Source organism: Daldinia loculata (assembly GCF_022478755.1).
Source record: "Daldinia loculata strain CBS 113971 unplaced genomic scaffold F4817scaffold_24, whole genome shotgun sequence".
In the NCBI taxonomy this organism is placed as follows: domain Eukaryota; kingdom Fungi; phylum Ascomycota; class Sordariomycetes; order Xylariales; family Hypoxylaceae; genus Daldinia; species Daldinia loculata.
This window is the reverse complement of record NW_026054878.1, coordinates 310,679-332,227: the sequence shown is the minus strand read 5'-3', so window position 1 is coordinate 332,227 and position 21,549 is coordinate 310,679. Positions and strand designations below refer to the sequence as shown.

The 21,549-nt window shown below is 47.4% G+C and overlaps 7 protein-coding genes and 1 non-coding gene across 8 annotated transcripts; 6 read left to right on the top strand and 2 right to left on the bottom strand.

Moving 5' to 3' along the window:
* Nucleotides 1-367: 367 nt before the first annotated feature.
* Nucleotides 368-3,342, top strand: F4817DRAFT_337494 (heat shock protein 90; the record flags this gene model as incomplete). Its single annotated transcript, XM_049303309.1, has 3 exons — nt 368-541; nt 855-1,157; nt 1,219-3,342. Coding segments are annotated over exons 2-3 (2,108 nt in total), but the record flags the coding sequence as incomplete, so codon positions are not given.
* Nucleotides 3,343-3,779: 437 nt separating this feature from the next.
* F4817DRAFT_337493 (uncharacterized protein) lies at nt 3,780-5,322 on the bottom strand. The gene is made up of 2 exons (XM_049303308.1): nt 4,855-5,322; nt 3,780-4,790 (listed from the first exon to the last, which is right to left on the bottom strand). Exons 1-2 carry the CDS (start codon nt 5,306-5,308, stop codon nt 3,922-3,924), a joined length of 1,323 nt encoding a protein of 440 aa, XP_049159152.1. The 5' UTR covers nt 5,309-5,322; the 3' UTR covers nt 3,780-3,921.
* Nucleotides 5,323-5,346: 24 nt separating this feature from the next.
* On the top strand, nt 5,347-6,883 carry F4817DRAFT_107596 (Clp protease-domain-containing protein). The gene is made up of 4 exons (XM_049297431.1): nt 5,347-5,727; nt 5,781-5,799; nt 5,857-5,882; nt 5,933-6,883. Exons 1-4 carry the CDS (start codon nt 5,587-5,589, stop codon nt 6,485-6,487), a joined length of 741 nt encoding a protein of 246 aa, XP_049159151.1. The 5' UTR covers nt 5,347-5,586; the 3' UTR covers nt 6,488-6,883.
* Nucleotides 6,884-8,011: 1,128 nt separating this feature from the next.
* F4817DRAFT_107567 (uncharacterized protein) lies at nt 8,012-10,305 on the top strand. Its single transcript, XM_049297430.1, has 2 exons — nt 8,012-8,594; nt 8,655-10,305. Exons 1-2 carry the CDS (start codon nt 8,221-8,223, stop codon nt 9,997-9,999), a joined length of 1,719 nt encoding a protein of 572 aa, XP_049159150.1. The 5' UTR covers nt 8,012-8,220; the 3' UTR covers nt 10,000-10,305.
* Nucleotides 10,306-10,542: 237 nt separating this feature from the next.
* F4817DRAFT_337488 (uncharacterized protein) lies at nt 10,543-14,522 on the top strand. Its single transcript, XM_049303307.1, has 5 exons — nt 10,543-11,673; nt 11,730-12,467; nt 12,516-13,357; nt 13,423-13,691; nt 13,760-14,522. Exons 1-5 carry the CDS (start codon nt 10,792-10,794, stop codon nt 14,227-14,229), a joined length of 3,201 nt encoding a protein of 1,066 aa, XP_049159149.1. The 5' UTR covers nt 10,543-10,791; the 3' UTR covers nt 14,230-14,522.
* A 196-nt stretch (nt 14,523-14,718) lies between these two features.
* Nucleotides 14,719-14,790, top strand: F4817DRAFT_t89. Its single transcript has one exon. It is a non-coding gene; the product is annotated as a tRNA-Trp (tRNA).
* Nucleotides 14,791-14,973: 183 nt separating this feature from the next.
* F4817DRAFT_358736 (FAD/NAD(P)-binding domain-containing protein) lies at nt 14,974-17,055 on the bottom strand (the record flags this gene model as incomplete). Its single annotated transcript, XM_049306064.1, has 4 exons — nt 14,974-15,941; nt 16,014-16,263; nt 16,325-16,801; nt 16,891-17,055. 4 exons carry the CDS (start codon nt 17,053-17,055, stop codon nt 14,974-14,976), a joined length of 1,860 nt encoding a protein of 619 aa, XP_049159148.1.
* Nucleotides 17,056-19,548: 2,493 nt separating this feature from the next.
* F4817DRAFT_337485 (Nitrilotriacetate monooxygenase component A/pristinamycin IIA synthase subunit A) lies at nt 19,549-21,430 on the top strand (the record flags this gene model as incomplete). Its single annotated transcript, XM_049303306.1, has 2 exons — nt 19,549-20,303; nt 20,365-21,430. Coding segments are annotated over exons 1-2 (1,156 nt in total), but the record flags the coding sequence as incomplete, so codon positions are not given.
* Between the last annotated feature and the right edge of the window lie 119 nt (nt 21,431-21,549).

The following is a 21,549-nucleotide window of genomic DNA, read 5'->3' as shown; positions in this document are numbered from 1 at the left end:
ATTAAACCTAATCTTATCAACCTAGAAATACGTCGTACATATGCAGGGTTGAAACTTCCATAGAGTAACATAATAGCTGACTATCCCCGTTTGACTTCTTAACGTTCCAGAAGTTTGGAGAAACTGCAGGCACCGACCGCAAAGAGATGGAAGGCTCGAGATGTCTGGAAGCCTGGACTGGTATGTCGGTGCCCTAGATGCATTCGTCCAATCAATGGTCCACAGTGGTTGCCCTGGAGCAACTCTTAGCCAATCAGAGAGCTCAGCGCCGTTGGTTAGCACCAAAATTGCCATAGAATTCAATAGAAACCATGGTGGGGCCGTGCACCGAAAGGAAAGGAAAGAGCTGTGAAGAACATTTCTAGCTGCGGACTGCGGTTTCGTGAATAATACTTCTTCCCTTTCCCTCCTCACTCTCTTCTCAACTTTTTTCTTCCTCAGATCAATACACTCTTCTTACATCTTCTCTAGTGACAAGAAGACAACATAGAATTTCTCTTGTGATACCCCCAAACCGCCCTCACTATACCATCATCTTCTGGTAAGTTCAACCCCACCTCACTCTAGACGTTCCCCCACCTTATCAGCCTTGTCTTTTGCTTCTCACCTAATTCTACAACAAATATTGGCTTCTTTCTGTCGTTTCAACTGTCCAGTAAAGAGTAAAATATCAATACAAGACGAAAGCTCCTAGAGAGTTGTTCAATTTCTGTTGACACACTCTCGTTGGATGTTTTGACGCCTTGTGCGAATCTCTTCTTCACCCCGCCATCATAACCCCTCTCACTCCCGTATCCAACCCTTGCCAATATCCCCGTTTTTCTAAGCCCAAGCTAACCGCCCATTTGCTCCAGACTCCAGACTCAAGACTCCATACTCCTACCAAACCCTCAATCAAGATGGCGGAGACTTTCGAGTTCCAGGCTGAGATTTCTCAGCTTCTGTCCCTCATTATCAACACAGTCTACTCCAACAAGGAAATCTTCCTACGAGAGTTAATCTCCAACTGCTCAGATGCTCTCGACAAGATTCGATATGAGGCCTTATCAGACCCGAGCAAGCTCGAGTCCAACAAGGACCTCCGCATCGACATCATTCCCGACAAGGAGAACAAGACCCTGACCATCCGTGATACCGGTATAGGTATGACGAAGGCCGTAAGTCACCCACCTAATAATAGTGTGATTTTAAACCGCATCTTACTAACATTAGAGTTAGGACCTTGTCAACAACCTGGGTACTATTGCCCGATCAGGCACTAAGCAATTCATGGAGGCCTTGACCGCTGGTGCTGATGTTTCCATGATTGGTCAATTCGGTGTCGGTTTCTACTCTGCATACCTTGTGGCCGACCGGGTCACCTTCATCTCTAAGCACAACGATGACGAGCAGTACATCTGGGAGTCGTCTGCCGGTGGTACCTTCAGCGTCAAGCCTGACACTGATGGTGAGCCTCTTGGCCGTGGTTCCAAGCTGATCCTCCACTTGAAGGATGAGCAGCTTGAGTACCTCAACGAGAGCAAGATCAAGGAGGTTATCAAGAAGCACTCCGAGTTCATCTCGTACCCTATCTACCTTCACGTAAAGAAGGAGGTCGAGAAGGAGGTCCCTGACGAGGAGGCCGAGGAGACCGAGGAAGTCGAAGAGGGTGACGACAAGAAGCCCAAGATTGAAGAAGTTGACGACGAGGATGAGAACAAAGAGAAGAAGAAGAAGACCAAGAAGGTCAAGGAGATTACCATTGAGGAAGAAGAGCTCAACAAGCAGAAACCCATCTGGACCCGAAACCCCCAGGACATCAGCCAAGAGGAGTATGCTGCTTTCTACAAGTCCCTGTCCAATGACTGGGAGGACCACTTGGCTGTCAAGCACTTCTCTGTCGAAGGTCAGCTCGAGTTCCGAGCTATCTTGTTCGTACCCAAGCGTGCCCCCTTCGACCTCTTCGAGACGAAGAAGACCAAGAACAACATCAAGTTGTATGTCCGCCGTGTCTTCATCACCGATGATGCCACTGATATCGTCCCTGAGTGGTTGAGTTTCATCAAGGGTGTTGTCGACTCTGAGGATCTGCCTCTGAACCTGTCTCGTGAGACCCTACAGCAGAACAAGATCATGAAGGTCATCAAGAAGAACATTGTCAAGAAGGCTCTGGAGCTCTTCACCGAGATTGCCGAGGACAAGGAGCAGTTTGACAAGTTCTACAGCGCTTTCTCTAAGAACTTGAAGCTTGGTATCCACGAGGACGCCCAGAACCGACAGACTCTTGCCAAGCTTCTGCGATTCAGCTCCACCAAGTCTGGTGACGAGCAGACTTCTCTGTCAGACTATGTTACCCGCATGGCTGAACACCAGAAGAACATCTACTACATCACCGGCGAGTCTATCAAGGCTGTCTCCAAGTCTCCCTTCCTGGATGCTCTTAAGGAGAAGAACTTCGAGGTTCTCTTCTTGGTTGATCCCATTGACGAGTATGCCATGACTCAACTGAAGGAGTTCGAGGGCAAGAAGCTCGTTGATATTACCAAGGACTTCGAGCTTGAGGAGACCGAGGAGGAGAAGAAGGCCCGTGAGGCCGAAGAGAAGGAGTTCGAGGGCCTTGCCAAGTCGCTAAAGAACGTCCTCGGCGACAAGGTTGAGAAGGTTGTTGTATCTCACAAGCTGGTTGGCTCTCCTTGCGCCATCCGAACTGGCCAGTTTGGCTGGTCTGCTAACATGGAGCGTATCATGAAGGCCCAGGCCCTCCGCGACACCTCTATGAGCAGCTACATGAGCTCTAAGAAGACCTTTGAGATCTCCCCCAAGTCCCCCATCATCAAGGAGCTCAAGAAGAAGGTTGAGGCTGACGGCGAGAACGACAAGACTGTCAAGTCCATTGTCCAGCTTCTGTTCGAGACCTCCCTGCTCGTCTCCGGCTTCACCATCGAGGAGCCCGCCGGCTTTGCGGAGCGCATCCACAAGCTGGTGTCCCTGGGCTTGAACCTCGATGAGGAGCCCGAAGTTGAGGAGGTGCCAGCTACTGCTGACACTGCTGCCGCCGAGACTGGCGACAGCGCCATGGAGGAGGTTGACTAAATGCATTAAATGGCAGGAAAGGAACAGGAATCGCAAAAGTTCTTCGGAGTTGGATGGTTTCGGGCTTCTTTTTCCGGTGACGTCGTGTCTTAGGCATTTTTCTCTCGATAATTCCTCATGCCCCCCAGTCGCGGGGCCATGATAATTTCTAGCATGTTTAGATATTGCTAGTTGGTGGTTGCATTACGGATTGCTTATGTATTTTATGCCCTTACGAGAGATACTGGTCGGCTGATCCGTAGATGAAATGAAGTATTCATGGAATTTTAATATTTCAAGTTTTTCATGCTCCCAATTAAGTGATATTCTCTGTAGTAGCTCTTAAGTTTATCCTGCTTCGGTACGTTATTATAGATGTAAACTGTCGATATAATCCTATTCATGTAGATTGAATTATATAGGTACGCGTCGAAGACATCCTATTATGTACTACGTTATTCACAACGCTCATTCCCAAGTTCATCTCTTCGTTAATAAGATGTAAGAATGTAAGAATGTATAACTATGAAGTATTAAAGCAAGGAGGAGTCTATCACTTTTGTTTGTCTCTTGACTGTATAAGAATCTGGTTTGCTATTAACTCATACAGAAATGAGCTCAAGGCCATACATTTTTTACAGCTCTTCTCATCATAAATTCTTAGGGGCGGATAGTAGGACAAAGGTGTCTCATATCCCGTACCAACTTAAGGCAATATTAAATAGGCACACTGGTCTAGATTTATAAATTGACATTTGGGTGCAATACGATTAGAGCCTCGTAACAATGACGACAGCATCAATTTCCAGCTAGAGTCCTAAATTAACTTGGAGCCAGTGCAAAGATAGATCTAATTTTAATTGTATAACATTATTTTATCTTCGTATAGTCAGCTAGGTAGCCCTGCAATTTCCAAAGTTTGAGTTGAAGATTCGTTGTTCGCCGCCCGGCAAGCATGAAGATGGAACCGTCTTTCAGACTAGCAGCCTCTTTTTTGATACGATTCGCTTGCTTGCTCCCTAGAAGCATATGCATATTGTGCACGGCGACGCTTGTGGTATACGTCTCTCCTTGAATATCTATTTTCTGAACACCGAACGTGGCGAACGGGCCGGGTTGGCTGTGAGTCTGACCCGCCTTCACGTCTTCATCCGGCTCCCCGAACCAAAGTATGGCGCCGTTGTGCTTGTATTGCACGTCATCCCAACCATAGCACTTCACGATATAGTGTCGCGAATACTCGGCGCAAAGCCTAGAGAGGTACATGATGTCGTCCACAATTCCCTGTCGCATCATGTCTAGGATGCAGCTGTCCATATCTTGGCGCCAGACAACTCTGTTCGTTAGACTCCTGTACCGCGGACTAGCCCCTGCCATTCGCCTCGCGCCGTGTTCGAAACCAGTCCCCTTAACGGCAATCGAGGAGATTAGATCCTGTCTTGCTAAACAATAAACAGTCGGACCTTGTAGTTGGCTATTGTTTGTCGAGGCAGTAGTCGCGGAAGCCACATCTTTGTCCCTTTCTGCTTGTTCGAGCTCTGCCTCACTCATGGCTTCTGCTATACCCTGTACATCCGCTTCATCACCAGCGGGAGATTCGTCGGGTATAAGACTACATGGAACGAACCATGGGTCACCGGTTTCGGGATGGGCGAGGAAAGTAAAGTCTTGGAGAAGAGAGCTGGGTAACCGCGTGCGAGTCAACGAGCACATTCGCAGCTTTGTTGCTAGAGCCTTGGCTATATCGTATAGACATTAGTAGCTGACGATAATGGCAGAAACTAGCTAGTATAACGATCGTACCGAACGGATTAGCCCGAAGTTGGCGCTCGACTGAATTCTGGGGTTTTCCAGGCTTCGCTTTAGGAACCTGGTGCCGCTTAACAGCTTCCCAATATGTAGGGTCCATGATGGGAGACAGGGGCAGCTCGCCGACAGCCGTTTTAACCGTCTTGGTTTCCGGGCGAACTTTGAAGACATCGTCTCGATCGCTTGCAAGTTGTCCATTGCCATGCTGAGCTCGATCATCTGCAAAATGCCGACAATTCCAACGCGGGGCAATTATTCCGAATTGGCTAGATTTGGCACTGTTCTGCCGCAGTGCTTTACATAGTTTCATAACATTGGCTGTGTTATAGGGAATAGATGATAGAAGATAGAGGATAGAGGATATACGAAGGGCTTTGAAATTAAGGATGAAGCTTGAGGAGAAGTTAATTGGTGTTACCGAGCTGAGATGCGAAGTAGATAGGTACATAAAAATTAGGTAACTTAGCTTAGCTTAGTTATCAACTTATCAACTTATCAACTTATCAACTTATCAACTTATCAACTTATCAACTTATCATAAGTTATGTAATCACAAGATCGCGGAGCGTCATAGCTCCAATTGTCCGATCACAGCTTCCCAATAATAACTCGAACCTTGCGCGGAAGTTGTACTTCTTCTAGTAACCGGAATCTTGGGTCCAACATCAAAGTTTATTTTAACAGCAACTCTTGAACATCTTTCTTCCCTTAATTTTTCTGAACATTATGAATTGTCAAAAGTTCCTCTGGCGGGCGGCGACGAAGACGGCAGGATGCGGTACTCGTCGCTTCTCACAGTTCCTCCCTCCGAATCCTATCCAAGCTCCTCAAGGAGCTATTCCCTTACCCTTTATCACAGAAGTTACTGTAAGACAAGTCAATGGAATATGTGCAAAGGGACCCAATAGCTGACTGAATAGTCCGGTGGTTGGAGGACATGTTCGTAGACTTTGGACTTGTCATTATCAAAGCGGATTTGCTGATCGAATTTCATAGACGATATCTTCTCTAAGTTGTTACAAGTATGTATATCTCTCCTCTATAGTTTGATTACTTTGAATTGACAAGCTAGGAACGAATAATATGCCTGAATGGGGCTATTGACGACATGGTATCGGCTTCGGTAGTGGCTCAACTACTCTGGTTAGAATCCGATAATCCGGACAAGCCAATTACCATGTATATCCACTCTCCTGGAGGCTCCGTAACGGCTGGGTTGTCTATCTACGATACCATGGCTTACATCCGTTCACCGGTATCGACGGTATGCCTTGGCCAAGCTGCTTCTATGGGCTCGTTGCTGCTCGCGGGGGGCGAAAAGGGAAAGCGATTTGCCCTACCGCATAGCAGTATCATGATCCACCAACCTTTAGGCGGGACACAGGGTCCCGCAAGCGATATTTTGATTTATGCAAATCAGATACAACGCACGCGCGAGCAGGTCAACGAGATTTACCGGAAGCATCTAAATGCGGCATTTGATCACGAGAAGTACAGTCTTAAAGATGTAGAGGATATGATGGAGCGCGACAAGTACCTTACGGCGCAAGAAGCGAAAGACATGGGCATCGTGGACGAGATTCTCACGAGAAGAGATGACAAAAAGGGCGAAGAAAAAAGAGGATAGTAACGGCACATAAAAGACCCACTCAACTCGAGTCCCGCCATGATTGATCAATAGGTAGATTAGATTATTATTATTTTCTGACTATTGCTGACGAGTACGAACTCGGGACCCTCGTTAGGACTAGGGAGCCCCTGGCTTTTCTTGACATGTCGGCAATTTTGGTGTCGCCCTACCGGAGGAGTAAAGAAGACTAGCTGTTACAATTACTTGAGCGGGTTCGCAGACATGGCGCTATGCATTCATGCGCTCATATACCGAGGGAAATGAATGCATGTGCTAATCTCATCTATATAGATGTACCTAATCTTGGGAACATCCAGACCACGTGGCCCACTTCCAGACATGTAATGCTGCACAACCGCACCGCAAGCATACATAATACATAACGCACGCGTACGTTGATACCACGTTTGAACTCCGTGTATTTCAGGGGAAGCTGACAGCCGCAGCCTTACCTACTATGGGGGATAGGTCTACAACCCGTAGACTTCCCTCTGTGAAGCAGTGCCTACCTACGCAACCTGTTCATATCGGACGTTGATCCACGATTGGTCTAAGTACGGCCGGCAGTCTATTGATTAAGCTTATAGAAAGCGGGCGGGTGCGGCTTAAGAACTATACCTGAAGGATCTGCGATCCGCGGTAAACGAAGTATACAAAATGATCAAGCCCAGTCAAACCAGCGCTAAAGGTGAAAGTGGCAGGTCGAAGTGGAGAGGGAATTAGGAAGACTAGACCGAACGGCCGAGTAGCTAACCAAAACGAAGTTGCTAAGAGGTAAGCAAGGGCCATAACAGGGCAGAGTGCGTATTGGAATTATTTTAGTAGCGAGGATAGCACGCACGCACGCACGTACGCACGACAACACCCCGACACACCCCCCCGACCCTTTCTCTTTTACTAGGTTCCACACTTGGGTATACATCCCGCTCAGTTGAATCCCAGCCTATTCCTTACGATTCTCCCCTCGTCTACCGGTACCACCTTTCCTTCTTCCCCTTTTCCGCTCGGCCTCGCTATATCCATATCCATAACCATAACCATGGCCGTCGCCTTATCTCATTCCTATTGCCGGCAGAGGTCGAAACGCGCTCACGCTAGGGTCGAGCGTTTAAGACGAAAAGAGCACGCGAGGCAACGTCACTCCACCGATTTATACTCTAAGAAGCTGATCACCGGCTTCTTCCTCTAAACACACCACGCCAACCCGAGACCACTTAACCGGGTTCGTGATTATTACTACGGTGCCGTTACTACATACATCAATGCAAGACATTTGATCTCCCTCCTGCGTCTCTCTACTTCCTAAGCACATACTACCTATGTAACTCTTGTGATTACCTATTAAATATTCAAACGATCCCCACTCAATACCAAACTCCCCTTAGCCCTATGTTACCTACATGTAGGGCTGATAACCTTTCTATCGTATTCTCTACTGTCCATTCGGTAGCCGGGCTATTCCTTCGCTTCAACAACAAGAATATTGTTAAGACAATTATGCTATATTATTATCAAACTACTTGAGATCGTCTCGCGTGGACTTAGACGGCCTTTCTTCTGTCTTTTTACTTTCCACTAGTATTAATGGTATTACCCACCGCTCGACAAAGTCTATTAGGAAAGGCGATCATTGTTACTCGCGCGTGCGGCAAAGTAGACGGAGGATCTATCCGTATCACAACCACCAGCTAAAAGGACTTTTGCCTTCGGTAGGATATATAAAAGTCAAGATGCATGGCGACTTCACGTTCACGGTTAATGACTACTTAACCAACCCTAATGTCAATATGATGCTTCCTTACCGCAGCTCTGGTTCGACCCCAGTCATGCAGACCCTTTCGCCAGAGCTGTCTCCTCCCGCAAGCGATTCTAGCCCTGTTGATTCAAGTAGCGTCTCGAGTCATGATGTCGAGTCTGTCAAGCCAACGGCGATACATATGCAGACTGTCTTCTCCTCGCAGACCGGAGAGGCTCATCCTTCGCAGCAGCATTCGGCCCAAGTATGGGAATCCCATAAAGATGAAATACGGCGACTGTATTTAGAAGAGAACAGGCCACTGAAGGAAGTCATGGCGATAATGCGTCAAAAGGGGTTTCGGGCAACGTGAGCTGCTGAGTTTCCATCACCTCTTGTGTACCCCGTTGGCTAACGATGCCTTGGCAGTGTCAGAATGTACAAATCGCGCTTCGACAAGTGGGGTTTTAGTAAAAATAACAGCAAGAAGGACGTTATCGCGATGTTACAAGTCCAACGTCAACGAAATGCTGTCGGCAAACGCACAGCCTTTCATCGCAACGGAAAGGAGGTGGCCATCGATGCTTACCTCAAGAGGAAAGGGATCTCGCAATACGATCTCGTAGAACCCGGCCTGGCCGAGAATCTCCCCGAGAACTTACGCTGCCTCACACCACCCCCCGAAAGCCCCAAGGTCTTACATGCCCCAGGTAATCTGTCGCTACAGGAACTCGTCTTACAATGCGCGAGAGATTTGGCCTGGAATTGGTACTGTCCGCCTGATACCCCATTAGTTGCTTGCGCAGCCCATTATCGTGGAGACGAGTTACGTTGTGCGATCACAGATATTACGAATGCGGACTGGCTATTCTCTGTTGGGCAGTATGAAAGGGGTGGTGCAATGTGCGAGCAAGGTTTCAAGTCTTTGCACTTGGTTTTTAAAAAGCCATCGATATATGGATTGCTGCATTTGTTAATCACTGTGCTTGATGCCTCGAATAAAGGGGTTGTCAAGGAAATTTGGCGATACCTTTCAGCATACGCGTCTGCCGTTCGACTCGATGGGCCTATGGCGCGACTCTTTCAGGGAATGTGGAAATATCTCAGCACCCATGAATATGAGGAGTTCTGGGACTTCATTTTCGAGTGTACCGAAAAGCTCCTTCAAGTCGAGGAACATCATTCTGGCCTCCCGGCGGATACGTTACCAAGGCTTTATCCTATATTGTTCATTCCACGAGCTTACCAATACCAGTCCCAGCCCTATCGTCGTCTTCAGAGCCGCTGCGACTTTAAGCGACTAGTCCAAGGGCCCATGCCAACGGCGATAGAGGAATTGACCGTTTTTCAGGCAACCGAACTACTCATTCTAGGAAACCAGACGTTATGGCAAGGCGAACGCGTTTTCGAGCTTGCCAATACGGTCCTCGAGAACACGAAGGGCATTGCATACAACACCGAATTCTTCATTTACATCGCACTAACTTCGCTAGCCCACTACCACAGGAATCAATTTTTACTGAAGAAAGATCCGATTTCCAAGGAATCAAACCACCAATTATCGGTACACTACCTTGAACAAATTGTCTCGGTGATGGAGGGTCGATGGGATCCCGATATGGGATACCTTCTCGGCGAGTTGGAGCGGTTGGAGCATTGGTATAGGGAAGCGGGCGACATTGCTCAAGCAGATGCCGCGCATACCAGATGGGAGAACGCTCTGGAAGCGATACCGAAGGACTTCGTTAGAGGGAAAAAAGGCATATTGCATTAGTTCCTGGAACACCAGAGGACAATACGCCACCACTAAGTCGCAGGATTTAGGAGCCTATCATGGAAATGAGTGGCTGTGTATAAGGTATGTATTGACATATTCGTTCTTATAGGGATTTGGTTTTGGATAGCGCCGGTGTTACGGATAGGTAACAAACTGCATGGCGCTGCAAGTCTCTATTTGCTCCTATTAGGGATAAAACAAATCTTGAGCCTAGTTGGTGTCGTCTGCTTATTAGCAGTCTATGTATATCTACAGAATACAGAATACAGAATACGGAATAAAAATGCATTGCACATATTCAACACTAACTTCGATATAATGTCTCTTCAACTCTTTTGTGAAGCCGTCAATTTGAACTCGCGCACGACACATTTCGATTCTCTTCGCATCTGTGAGGTACCGTCCTATCAGTTTCGCCCAGTTAGAGGAGTTCCTTGTTGAAGAGACTGAGGGGGGCAGTGAGAGTTGGACGAATCAGAGCGTCTAATACGGACAAACCTGGAGCTCTACGGATTGCGCCGATGCGCAATAACGCAGCCATGCATCTGCAGCCTCATGCGACAACCCTCATATGAATAAATATAACATTGTAACCCCAGTCTGCTCTCTGCTCATTCTTACTTTGAAACTTCTCCATCAAATTTACACTCACCAACCCCATTACTTACCTTTAGTCACTCATTTCCCCTTTTATTTCAATAAAACCATTGCCTCTTTGGTTCCCGAACGTCACAGGAGACACCATATATATCAGAACTCAGAAAACCTAAATGATTTGTCAGTTAGTTCATGGGAACCTTATGGCAGTCTATACATGGAACTGCTGCTCGTGTTTCTACGATCGTCATGGATAAAGAATACGATCATGATAGGGACGGCCTCAAGTGTAATAACTTAGAAAGCCGTCCATGGTCTGAACGCCCGCCACAGCTGAGTGTTACAAACTCCAGGACAAATCAAGCGGAACAGACCTATATCGACGACGAACAGCATATTTCCCCCCCTATTCTCTCCACTCGACTCACCATGTCAATGTGTAGAAGTCTTGACTCTAAATCAAGATCCTTTCTACCATCAAATCAGATCGATACTATAACGCCACAACTAGTGAAGGAAGAGCTCGATAGAGCTATGCCAACACTCTCCGAATCCGCCCTCTACAACTATACCGCTCAGATTCTAGGTATCACCATCGACGATGCTACTGGTCGGGGAAAAAACTCTCAGAAGTCGAGCCTCGAGTCACAAGTACCGGAGGCTCGACTTCTGAAAACGTTTATAACCCTGGTTCTCATTGGCAAAGTTGAAACGATCCCATTATTTATTGTTTGCGGATTTACGGATTCCTTGCTCCCAATCGGCCACGCTCACTTCCAAGATGAAAAGGCACCGCGACCTTATCCCCCATCACTAGTATTACTAGTCACACGGTGTTTCGACAAGTGGAAAATGTCTAGTATCGACGCCTTTATAGAGACTCAATGGGTAGTCCTGTCCCCATTTCTCAGCGCACCAACAACAGATGTCTCTCTCTACGATTTCTCCGCGCAAACTATCCTCCCCATTTTCGACGATGATGCCGCTGCCACGCCCTCCATCAAAATTGGTGGCTACAGTACTGTTCGAAAAGTTAAAATCCATCATCGACATCACGATTTTGGGGATGATCAGGTACGTATTAGAAGTTAGCTTATAGATGCGGGATCTAGCTGCTAAATACTTCCTAGGACAATCCATACTTCGCTCTGAAAAAACTACGCTCCCAACAAATTGAAGACTTTCAGCGCGAAGTAGCCGCTCTAAGACCATTCGTGGTCTCCCCACATCCACACGTTGTTAAACTTCTGGCAGCGTTCCGGCACGAAAGTTCGTTCTACCTGCTCTTCCCATGGGCTGAAGGAGGCAGTTTGCACTCTTTCTGGAAAGACAACCCAAACCCGGTCCCAGATGCGTCTCTCTCAAGATGGGTCTCAGAACAATGTCTTGGAATTGTCACTGCCCTGTGTCAAATCCATCATGGCCACTCTACACTCGAGGCAAATTCATCACACTACGGGCGACATGGAGATATAAAGCCTTTGAATATTCTTTTATTCAAAAAGAAAATTCGCAGTAAAAATCTCGTTTGGACGCTCGGCGACTTTGGTCTTGGTACACTAAACCGCCAGATGGAAAGAAACAGAGGTGACCACCCTATCGGATTCTCGCCCACTTATAGGGCCCCGGAACTTGACATAAAAGGGACGATTGACAGCGCCTACGATATTTGGTCCCTCGGATGCGTCTTCCTTGAGCTTCTCACTTGGATGCTTTGCGGGTGGGAAGGGGTCAAGTCTTTCGCCCTCTCTCGAGTCGACGTAGACCAACGAACTGACAAAGCGGGGGACAGAGACGACGGGTTCTTTAGGATCGTCGCAAGACAAGGAGGTTCACCAGATGCACAGCTCAAAACAAGCGTTGTTCTAGTAAGTCCCGCAGTCTTGGATATATGAGGTTCTCTACTAATAGCACAGTGGGTCAATAATCTCACCACGGCAAAGGCAACAAGTCCTTATATTACGGACTTGGTGAATCTTACACGCAATGACCTACTCGATACCAACAGGGAAACGAGAGCCAGCATCTCACGAGTTGTGGAGAAACTTCAATGTCTTCGACAGAGATGTTTAGAGGACCCAACGTACACGGTAGCTATTCCGCGGCCTCGCAAACCGCCGTGGCCAACCCGAAAGCTCACAAGCCTTCACCAAAACAACTCTTCAGTATTGAAAAGCAAAACCCAACCAATCAATTTCAATATGGACCAATTATCAAGCTCTAACGGGCTGGATCTCACAGATTCAACAGCAGTATCCCGACAGGGTCCCTTTTGGCCCAACTTCAGTGAACCTTATGGCAGAGATGATGATATTGCATTATTTAATTTTTCTCCAAACGGTATGATGCCTATAGAGGGTGCATCGGGTGGCCGTCAGTTCGGCGTACTACCTCATCGATATGTCCTCCCTAAGGGGCAGACTTCTCCTACTCAAAGTATTCTCGGGGATCTAAAAAGCCGGAGACGAGTCTTCGACGATATGACCGGCTACGACAACATGAGCCACGAGCCGAAAAAGAAAAAAGTGCGTAAGAAAGGGGGCACACTAACCCAGAATATTTCCAAGGATAAACCGCCAGATATTCCGGAGCAGAACCCGCTTCAAGCAACCGGCTATGAAGTCGTAGAACCGTCGGGACCTGATGTAGAGGGGAAACTATTCGCCTGTCCATTCTACAAACAAAATCCGGGGAAATATAACACGAAAGCCTGGAAAGCGTGCACTATACCTGAAGGTCGAACGATAAATAGATTGAAGTCAGTTTTGGATATTCATTGTAAGAAAATCGCACGGTGGACTAATGGCTAACGGGGCAACATAGAGAGCATATATACCGTAACCACTGTTCCGCCCGCCGTCGATGCGACCGTTGCTTCGACGAGTTTGAAAATATGTACGATCTCCAACAGCACCGTCGTTCGGAGACACCTTGTCTAATACGAGATTCTCATAACTGTATCGACACTATTGATGAGACACAGAAAGGCGAGATCCGGAAGAAACAGCGTGGGATATCGGAAGAGGAGAAGTGGAAGAAGATATATAGGATCATATTCAAACTAGATCCGACTTCCGAGGTCCCATCACCTTGTAAGTGACTCAAAATATTGTTTCATAACCTACCCCAAGTAGAGGATGCTAACATGGATATTTAATAGACTGCGATGCGATTGAAAAGGAATCTGGCGCAGGAGATAATCAAGACGGCACCGACACACTTGCCAAGTTCGAGGCTTTCCTTCATCATCTAGTAGATGATGATCGCCAGAACGCGTCGGAAATCGACAGTTGCCTCAACCTCGTCAAGCGCTTTCGTCGAGAACACGCGCAAGATCAACCAGTAGAGACCATATTATCCGAGATGCCGTCTCTAACCTGTGACTATTCCGACGGTACCGCCTGGACATCTGAGTCGCAGGGGTTTCCATCATCAACACTGACAACCATAGACGACGACACACATTCTGCTGACTTCTCCACTGCCGGTACGGATCAGCTACCCGCTCCTCCATTCTGGGATGACTCGTTCGCGGCACATTTCAACAAGGTCTTCTCGTCGGATAAACCGTATAGTTTCCCGGACACCCTCGACTTAAGGGACGATGGTGGGACGCTACCAGGAGGGTAGTTGAAGCCGCGTGTCCTCCGTTTTTAGACGTGATTTCCCCTTTATGTCGAGATACCAGTTATGGGTGTATGTGCCGTGTTTGCATGGGATAGGGGGAAAAAGTAACGGTTTTATATATGAGAAGATTAATTTCTATTTCCTCCGAGGATATCATGAGTTATGACTACGGGCTAGGATTTTCGATATGGGGTCTATTTTTATTTATTTATCTTTCATGTCTCTTAATATAGGTGTAGTGGTGCGAATAGAATTACTTACAAATAAGTCGTGAGGTGTATTGTTTTGAGTATGACAATTGTGTTCTTTTTTATAATAACCACATATGATTGAGCTAAGTTTGAGGATACTTGAGGATTATCAATATCCGCCTTCACAAAATTGATGTAAATGTTTACATTTAGTCACTTGCTAAATATTGGGGATGATGCAAAAAAGCATGCGTTATATACCTTTAACGCCGAACCAAATTCACATCAACTCTAACATATGGGCCTCGTGGCGCAACGGTAGCGCGTTCGACTCCAGATCGAAAGGTTATCCGTTCAAATCGGGTCGGGGTCATATTTTTATTATTTTTCTATACATCCATGTACTCGGGATCGGGGTGAATAGCCTAACCTAGGTTAATATTCTTTCTTTTTGCTTTAATGTAGTTTAGTTTTGTGAAGGATACTTGAGATACAAAGGGTTAATTAACCCCGCTTCTATTGCCAAGGGAAAACTTTTTACTCGGACAGTGCGGTTCTAATAAGACCCATTTCCCCTATTTTCGTCATTGCTACGCTTCCACATGTTCACCTCTACCAGTTGAAGCAGATATTGAAAAATATGACACAAGGAAGCGTAGAGAAACACTACAAAACTTGTTGGTCCAAAAATGAGCATCGGGACGAAAGAAAGTGTGAAGTGGCCGAAAAATATCTGTCTCCTAGCTACTGTGTCCCACAACTCGGTATTCATGATGTCGAGCGCGCCGTCCCATTTCCATGGCCCGATGAGTCTGAACTTGGTGTTGAAGTTGGCGCCAAGCGCCCATGTAAGTGGCAGCTTATACCAGCCACCATTACTACTAGAGAAGCCAAGACGCAGGACGTCCCCGAACGACGGTGCAGAGCCCATGTCTAATGCAAGTTGGTATGCATAGCTCTCATGGTCAACACCGTAGCGGATCCGTGCATGCTCCTTGCGCACGAGCTGATAGTGTGGCTCGTCGCTAGGGAGTAGTGAACTCGCCACTCGTCCTGGCGCAAGTAGGTTGAGCACCCACAGCTGGGCCTGGAACTCGGCGAGTGGCGGGATTGCGCCTAGGTTGGGCCGCACGAATCCGATGAAACCTAACGAAGGGTCTTCCCGAGGCCATATCTGCCGAACTAGTTTACCTTCATAGTACCTCGGATCGCGTCTATGATCCCCTAAAAAGGGGTATTGATGTGTGTACCCCGTACAGAAGATGACTACATCCGGCTTGATGTTCTCATCCTTCATGTATGAGTACTCTGGCCGCCCGTTGTCTCTGAATACGACGGTGCCGGTCTCGTCTATTCGTTCCGGCCAAGGGGCCAAGTCAACTTGCCGGCCGTGGCAGATTTCTTCCGTGTTTGGCGTTCGTACTATCCATGAGCGAACGCGCTCCGGGATTCCCTTTGGTGTCTTGGGTTTCCAGACGGCATTAAAGTAAGGGCTAAGTTTGTAACCCGATTTATTGAAGAAGACTTCGCATAGATCAGTACTAGTCGATGAGTCTACCCACAAGTGTGGCTGGCAGTAGTAGAAAGAAGACCTACTCTCTGAAGTTGTCCACCCCTTAGGCTTCCCCCCTATCCATTGATCTATTCCGTCTATGGTGCCCCACGAAGTCCAGAGAATGGATCTCACATAGCAGTCATAATACTTCCATAGAGCATTGCTATTCCTAAGCCAGGGATGCACGTATGCCGTATCAAAAAGACTCGCCCGGGAGACATCGATCGGTACTTGAGGGCGATCTAGGGGACTTCGCCGCCTAGAAAATACTAATCTAGGATTTGGGTTTCTCTACACCGTTGATGAGCCTTAGCTGCGTTGTCTGCATATGCATTTATTATGATTGTCCTACCTTTGGTGCGAAGTGGAAACCGTCCCTATGACACATGACTACTCGCTTCGTTGGTGATGTGACTGCAAGGAACGAGACGTCCGCTCCAGTCTCGCCACTACCCAGTATGAGCACAGTCTTCCCAATGCCGAACTGGTCTCTCCTCTTTAGTTGTGACGAGTGAAACACTACCGGTACTCTCTCGATGCCTTCGATTTTAGGGATGCTAGGCTCAACATGAAGTCCGGAACACACGGCCACTGCGTCGCATTCCCAACTATACTGCTGTCCTCCTAGCAAGTATGTCACAACGTGGCCGCCCTCTTTCCGGCTTTTTACGCTCTTCACCGGACACGAGAGGGTAATATGCGGCCATAAGTTGAAGTGTGTGCAATAATCATTGAGATACTCAATATAGCGTTTCGCACTGACGAAATCCGGCTCGTCGTCCTTACATCGGAAATCAGAGAAACTAGTGAGCTGTCTCGAGGATACTAACTAACAACCAAGCGTCAGTAAAGTGTAGTGATAGTGAATTTCCCACTCAAAACCAACTCGGGATAAACGAGAAAGCGATCCGCCCCTACTTCAGCATCCTCATAAGTCCTTGCTAGAAACGTGCCTCCTACTCCCGATTCGCTCTCAAAGAGGCGAGCTTCGACGGGTTCTACTCCTAGAGCACTCTCTGCAGCTAGAAGATGCTTCAGCGTCACGAGTCCAGCAGGACCTGCGCCTATTATTGCGACCCGCATGCCTTCTGTCTCCAGATGCGTGGTGCAAGATCCGATATAGTGGTAGATCCTGTGGCTTATACGGATGCGGTCCTACAACGTGCAAACCTATCCATCTCCTCAAGACAGGCGAAGAAAAGGGCAGCAGGGTCCCTCACTTAAAGGCGAGTAGGCTAACCTTTCGTATTACATCCTCGGCATCTAGCCGGCAGCATTAACTTCCTAGCTTCCCGAAGTCTCGCGTCTCTAGACGGACGCGAGAACTTTCTAATCGTCTTATATTCGATTTATATTCCTCCATATCGTTAACTTCGGCAACAGTCCCATCGCCTATCCCATCACGAGGCGTGCAGACACTGTGCTCCCGTGATAGGAGTCTTTCGTTCCGAGAGCGGGTAGGCGAGACACGGGCGAGGCGTCGGCGAATCATAACCCCCATGGCCGCCGTTCCGCCAAGGAATGAGGCGTCTCTCGTCGTACACTTACGATCTGGAATTGGTCGTGTTCGGGCTGGACGTCGTCTTGCATGAACATGTCTCACGTCCGGGGTTTTCTGGCAGGATGTCTTGCTTTGAAATGTGGACCTTATTGATCATCACTCCTCTCTCATGCCCAGTCTACCACCGCCAAGATGATACCCATCCTCTTGATGGCTCACATCCAAAACTCCGGCTTTGGTGATTAGGACTCGGTGTTCTGAATGCCCCACGGAATGCTAGACGGTAGCCTCTTCTAAACGGGCTTTATAAGAGGTAAGCAGACTTTCTCTTGCGTATCCTTCTTGTTTCTCACAACGCCTTATGTGAGACAGACGTGAATGTCGTTGTTTCTCAAAGATATTCGTGTGGCTGCAGCCACCGACCCATGGACGTGGCCATTGGACAACAACGTTGCATAAAAGTTGCAAAATAACTGGAGCAAACGAATAAGCTACTAAAATACCACGAGCACAAGAGAGAATAGCGGAATATACCCGGAAATCTCCAAAGAGTATTCGATCGTAAACGAGCAAGTATATCACCACCCACCAAAGCCCTCACAGAATCGAGGTGGTTGTTTAGAGCTGCGAAAGGATTCACAGCAAATAGACTAATAGACTATTGCATGTTATATACCTAGAATAGGGGGCTGCAGAAAGGTGACTAGATGCATATCTAGGTGCCTACCTTATACTTGCCAAGTAGTGCTTTGAAAAGCGCCATGGTAGATCTCGTATAAAGCAGGAAAAGAAGACGTTTGTCGACCGCGCGTACATCAATCAGCCTTGGTCGAGGGTAGGACTTCTCGGTGGTGATACATGATTAGTCTAGCAAGCCGTCAAGTGATTCAGATGTTAATCGTCGCTATATGGACGACGATAAACCCCCCAGCATTTAACTGTCTCTTATGATATCGTATGACACGATTCTTCTGTCTCACAGGCCGGGTCATAGACCTGGGGTAATCTCCTCCCGACCCGAAGTGTTTCGGCTCCAGGCATATATATTCACTCACAACCCTTTCAGCACCGACTACGACGGAACGCAGAGTGCGCTTCCCGATCTTCGCACTTGCGATTCTCTAGAGGGTATAGGGTCATTATAAGTAAATTCCGAAATTTAGAAACGCATAGTACCAGTCGTATAACTACTATAGAATCGTTTGTGCCTGTTGAAGTTCTGTCCAGGTTTCCTCTGGCTAATAATATTGCGTCTAGCGCTGTATTTCCATCATCATACGTATGTCTCCTTATCATTTAGGATCTTGCAAACTGCCCAATCTTATGGGCTCTTAAATGAGGAATATACCACGATATTTATCTAATGTCGATGGAAGTTTATCCATTATCTTATTCCTCTTGAATCGATACACGGCAGGTTGACGTGAGTCGCTCGAGGTCTAAATACTAACGTTAATACATAAAAGTTGAAGAAAAAAAGGGGGTTAGTCAGGAGAAAGTGGCCAAGAATGGGATGAACACGTATATTAGCATCTAGATGGCTGCTGACTTTACTAGCGGCGTCAACCCCCCTTTCCATCTGAATCACAACTAAATCCGTTTTCTGTTTCCGTTGCTATTTTGTTGGAGTATTGTCTTAGCATCCTACCTTCACTCTTCAATTCTAAAATATGATACAAATGCGGTTGTCCTTCACATTTAGCTATACCAATATACAAATTAGTATTAGAGTATAACACATCTCATGTTTTTCCAGAATAGAACCAGTTCTAAAATCTGAATATGCCCTTTGGTGTCGTCATGACCGGCCGATTTGACCTAACCTCAAAAAAGACACAGAACTAATGACACAATTACAATTATATCAATTATATAAATTATTGTTTACCAGTATACACTCTGTTATTCTCGGTATTTCGTAAGAGGGTCACACTGGCGGGCACACCGAACTCGCATCACGCAATCCGCGCGGAGCATGATGGAAGAATCGGGGTAGGCCAATGACGCTCTTAACATTCACCTCCGTATCTATACATTTCCAGCAGACTAACAATAATCTTCAGGGTCTATCACCTAGGAAAGAGAAATATATAAATGTCTCTCGTGTATAAATAAAAGAATATTGTGTCCTGGCTGAATTCATATTTTACGTTGATTTTTCATAATCACCGCGTGTTTCACTAGCTCAGAGGTACTCTACTATATCAGAAGTTATACGATAAGATCATTCTCAGTGTTCTATTCTATCACTCAAATATAGGATTCAAAGCAAAGAATGGCGTCATCTAACGAGACCGGAGGCGAGGCGCAGAAGCCTAAGAAACAGCTTCTCCTAAATGCCTTCGTGATGATGACGCCTGGGCATCTGTCTCCGGGACTATGGAAGCACCCGCGGAATCATACAGACGACTACAATAAGCTCAGCTTCTGGACGTCGCTTGCGCAGCTCTTAGACAAGGGCGACTTCCACGCCATGTTTATCGCGGATACTCTAGGCCCGTACGACGTCTATAAGGGCCCAGCTAACGTAGATCCGGTGCTTGCCTCAGGCGCACAGTACCCAGTCAACGACCCGCTGTATGCCGTGCCGGCTATGGCGGCCGCCACGAAGAATCTGATTTTTGGTGTCACTGCCTCAACTACTTACGATGCGCCATATGCTATGGCTCGACGATTCTCGACAGTTGACCACCTGGCTGAAGGGCGGGTAGCATGGAACATTGTGACCTCGTACCTCGAAAGTGCGGCCAGAAACTTTGGACTGGAGACGCAGATCGAACACGATGAGAGGTACCGAATTGCAGAAGAGTATATGGATGTAGTCTACAAGGTAGGAACTCGATTCATTAACGCTTTGAGGAATTTAGCCACTTACTAATTCTGGGTTGAAGCTTTGGGAAAGCAGTTGGAGAGACGATGCCGTCATTCGGGATCGTGAAAAGGGGCAGTTTGCAGTAGCAGGGAGAGTGCGCTCGATTAATCACAAGGGCAAATACTTCCAAGTACCGGGCCCGCACATTTCAGAGCCGTCTCCCCAGCGGACGCCATTTCTATTCCAAGCCGGGACATCCAAAGCCGGAACAGAATTCGGAGCAAAACATGCAGAGGCCGTGTTCATGGGCGGTCAGCTTCCGGAGCTGGTGCGAAAATCGGTTGACGCGCTTCGATCCACAGCCAAGACATTCGGCAGGGACCCGAACCACATCAAAGTATTCACGGGCGTTACCGTTATTGTTGACGAGACGGATGAGAAGGCGCAGGCCAAATATAAGGAGCTTCTTTCGTATGGGGACAGCGAAGGCGCGCTTGCGCTATTCGGCGGCTGGACCGGAAATGATCTTTCATCGTTTTCTGACGACGAAGATTTAGTTCTAGTCGACAAGCCGGCGATTCGGTCTCTGATTAATCGATGGTCTGCTACTGTACCCGGTACCGAGGGGCTAAAATGGACCAAGGCCCGAATCACAGAATTCCTATCAATAGGAGGCATGATGTAAGTGAAGTTGATCCGGAATGGAAACCAGAACGGAGATAATTAGCTGACGACTTGAATTCTATAGGCCCAAGATCATAGGAAGTCCCAAAACTGTTGTGGACGAGCTGGAGAGATGGGCCGAGGTAGCAGATGTGGACGGGTTCAACCTGGCGCACGTAGTGAACCCTGGCTCATTTGAAGATATTATCGAGTTTGTAATTCCCGAGTTACGAAGAAGGGGGCTGTTCCGAGCAGAGGCTGAGCGGCCAGGGGTCACAGCGCGGGAAGTATTTTTCGGGCAGCCGCATCTTCTGAGCGACCACCCGGGCCACCAGTATAAATGGCCGATATCTTAAATGTAGGTACATTAGGTACCGTAGGTAGTCGTACATGTATGTAGTGCTTCATAACCAATCCGTAACTAAATTTGGTTGTCGTTGCGTCTGTGCCGGGAACCGAATATTTCAAGCCAAGGGAATTGAAGCTTTGAAAGAAATAGGAAGAGATGTGAATATTATTTCACTGGATAAAAAACTGTTAGATCCAATGCACCTGCACCTGCACCCTGACGTCGCGCAAGCTAAAGGGACCAAACTCCCGG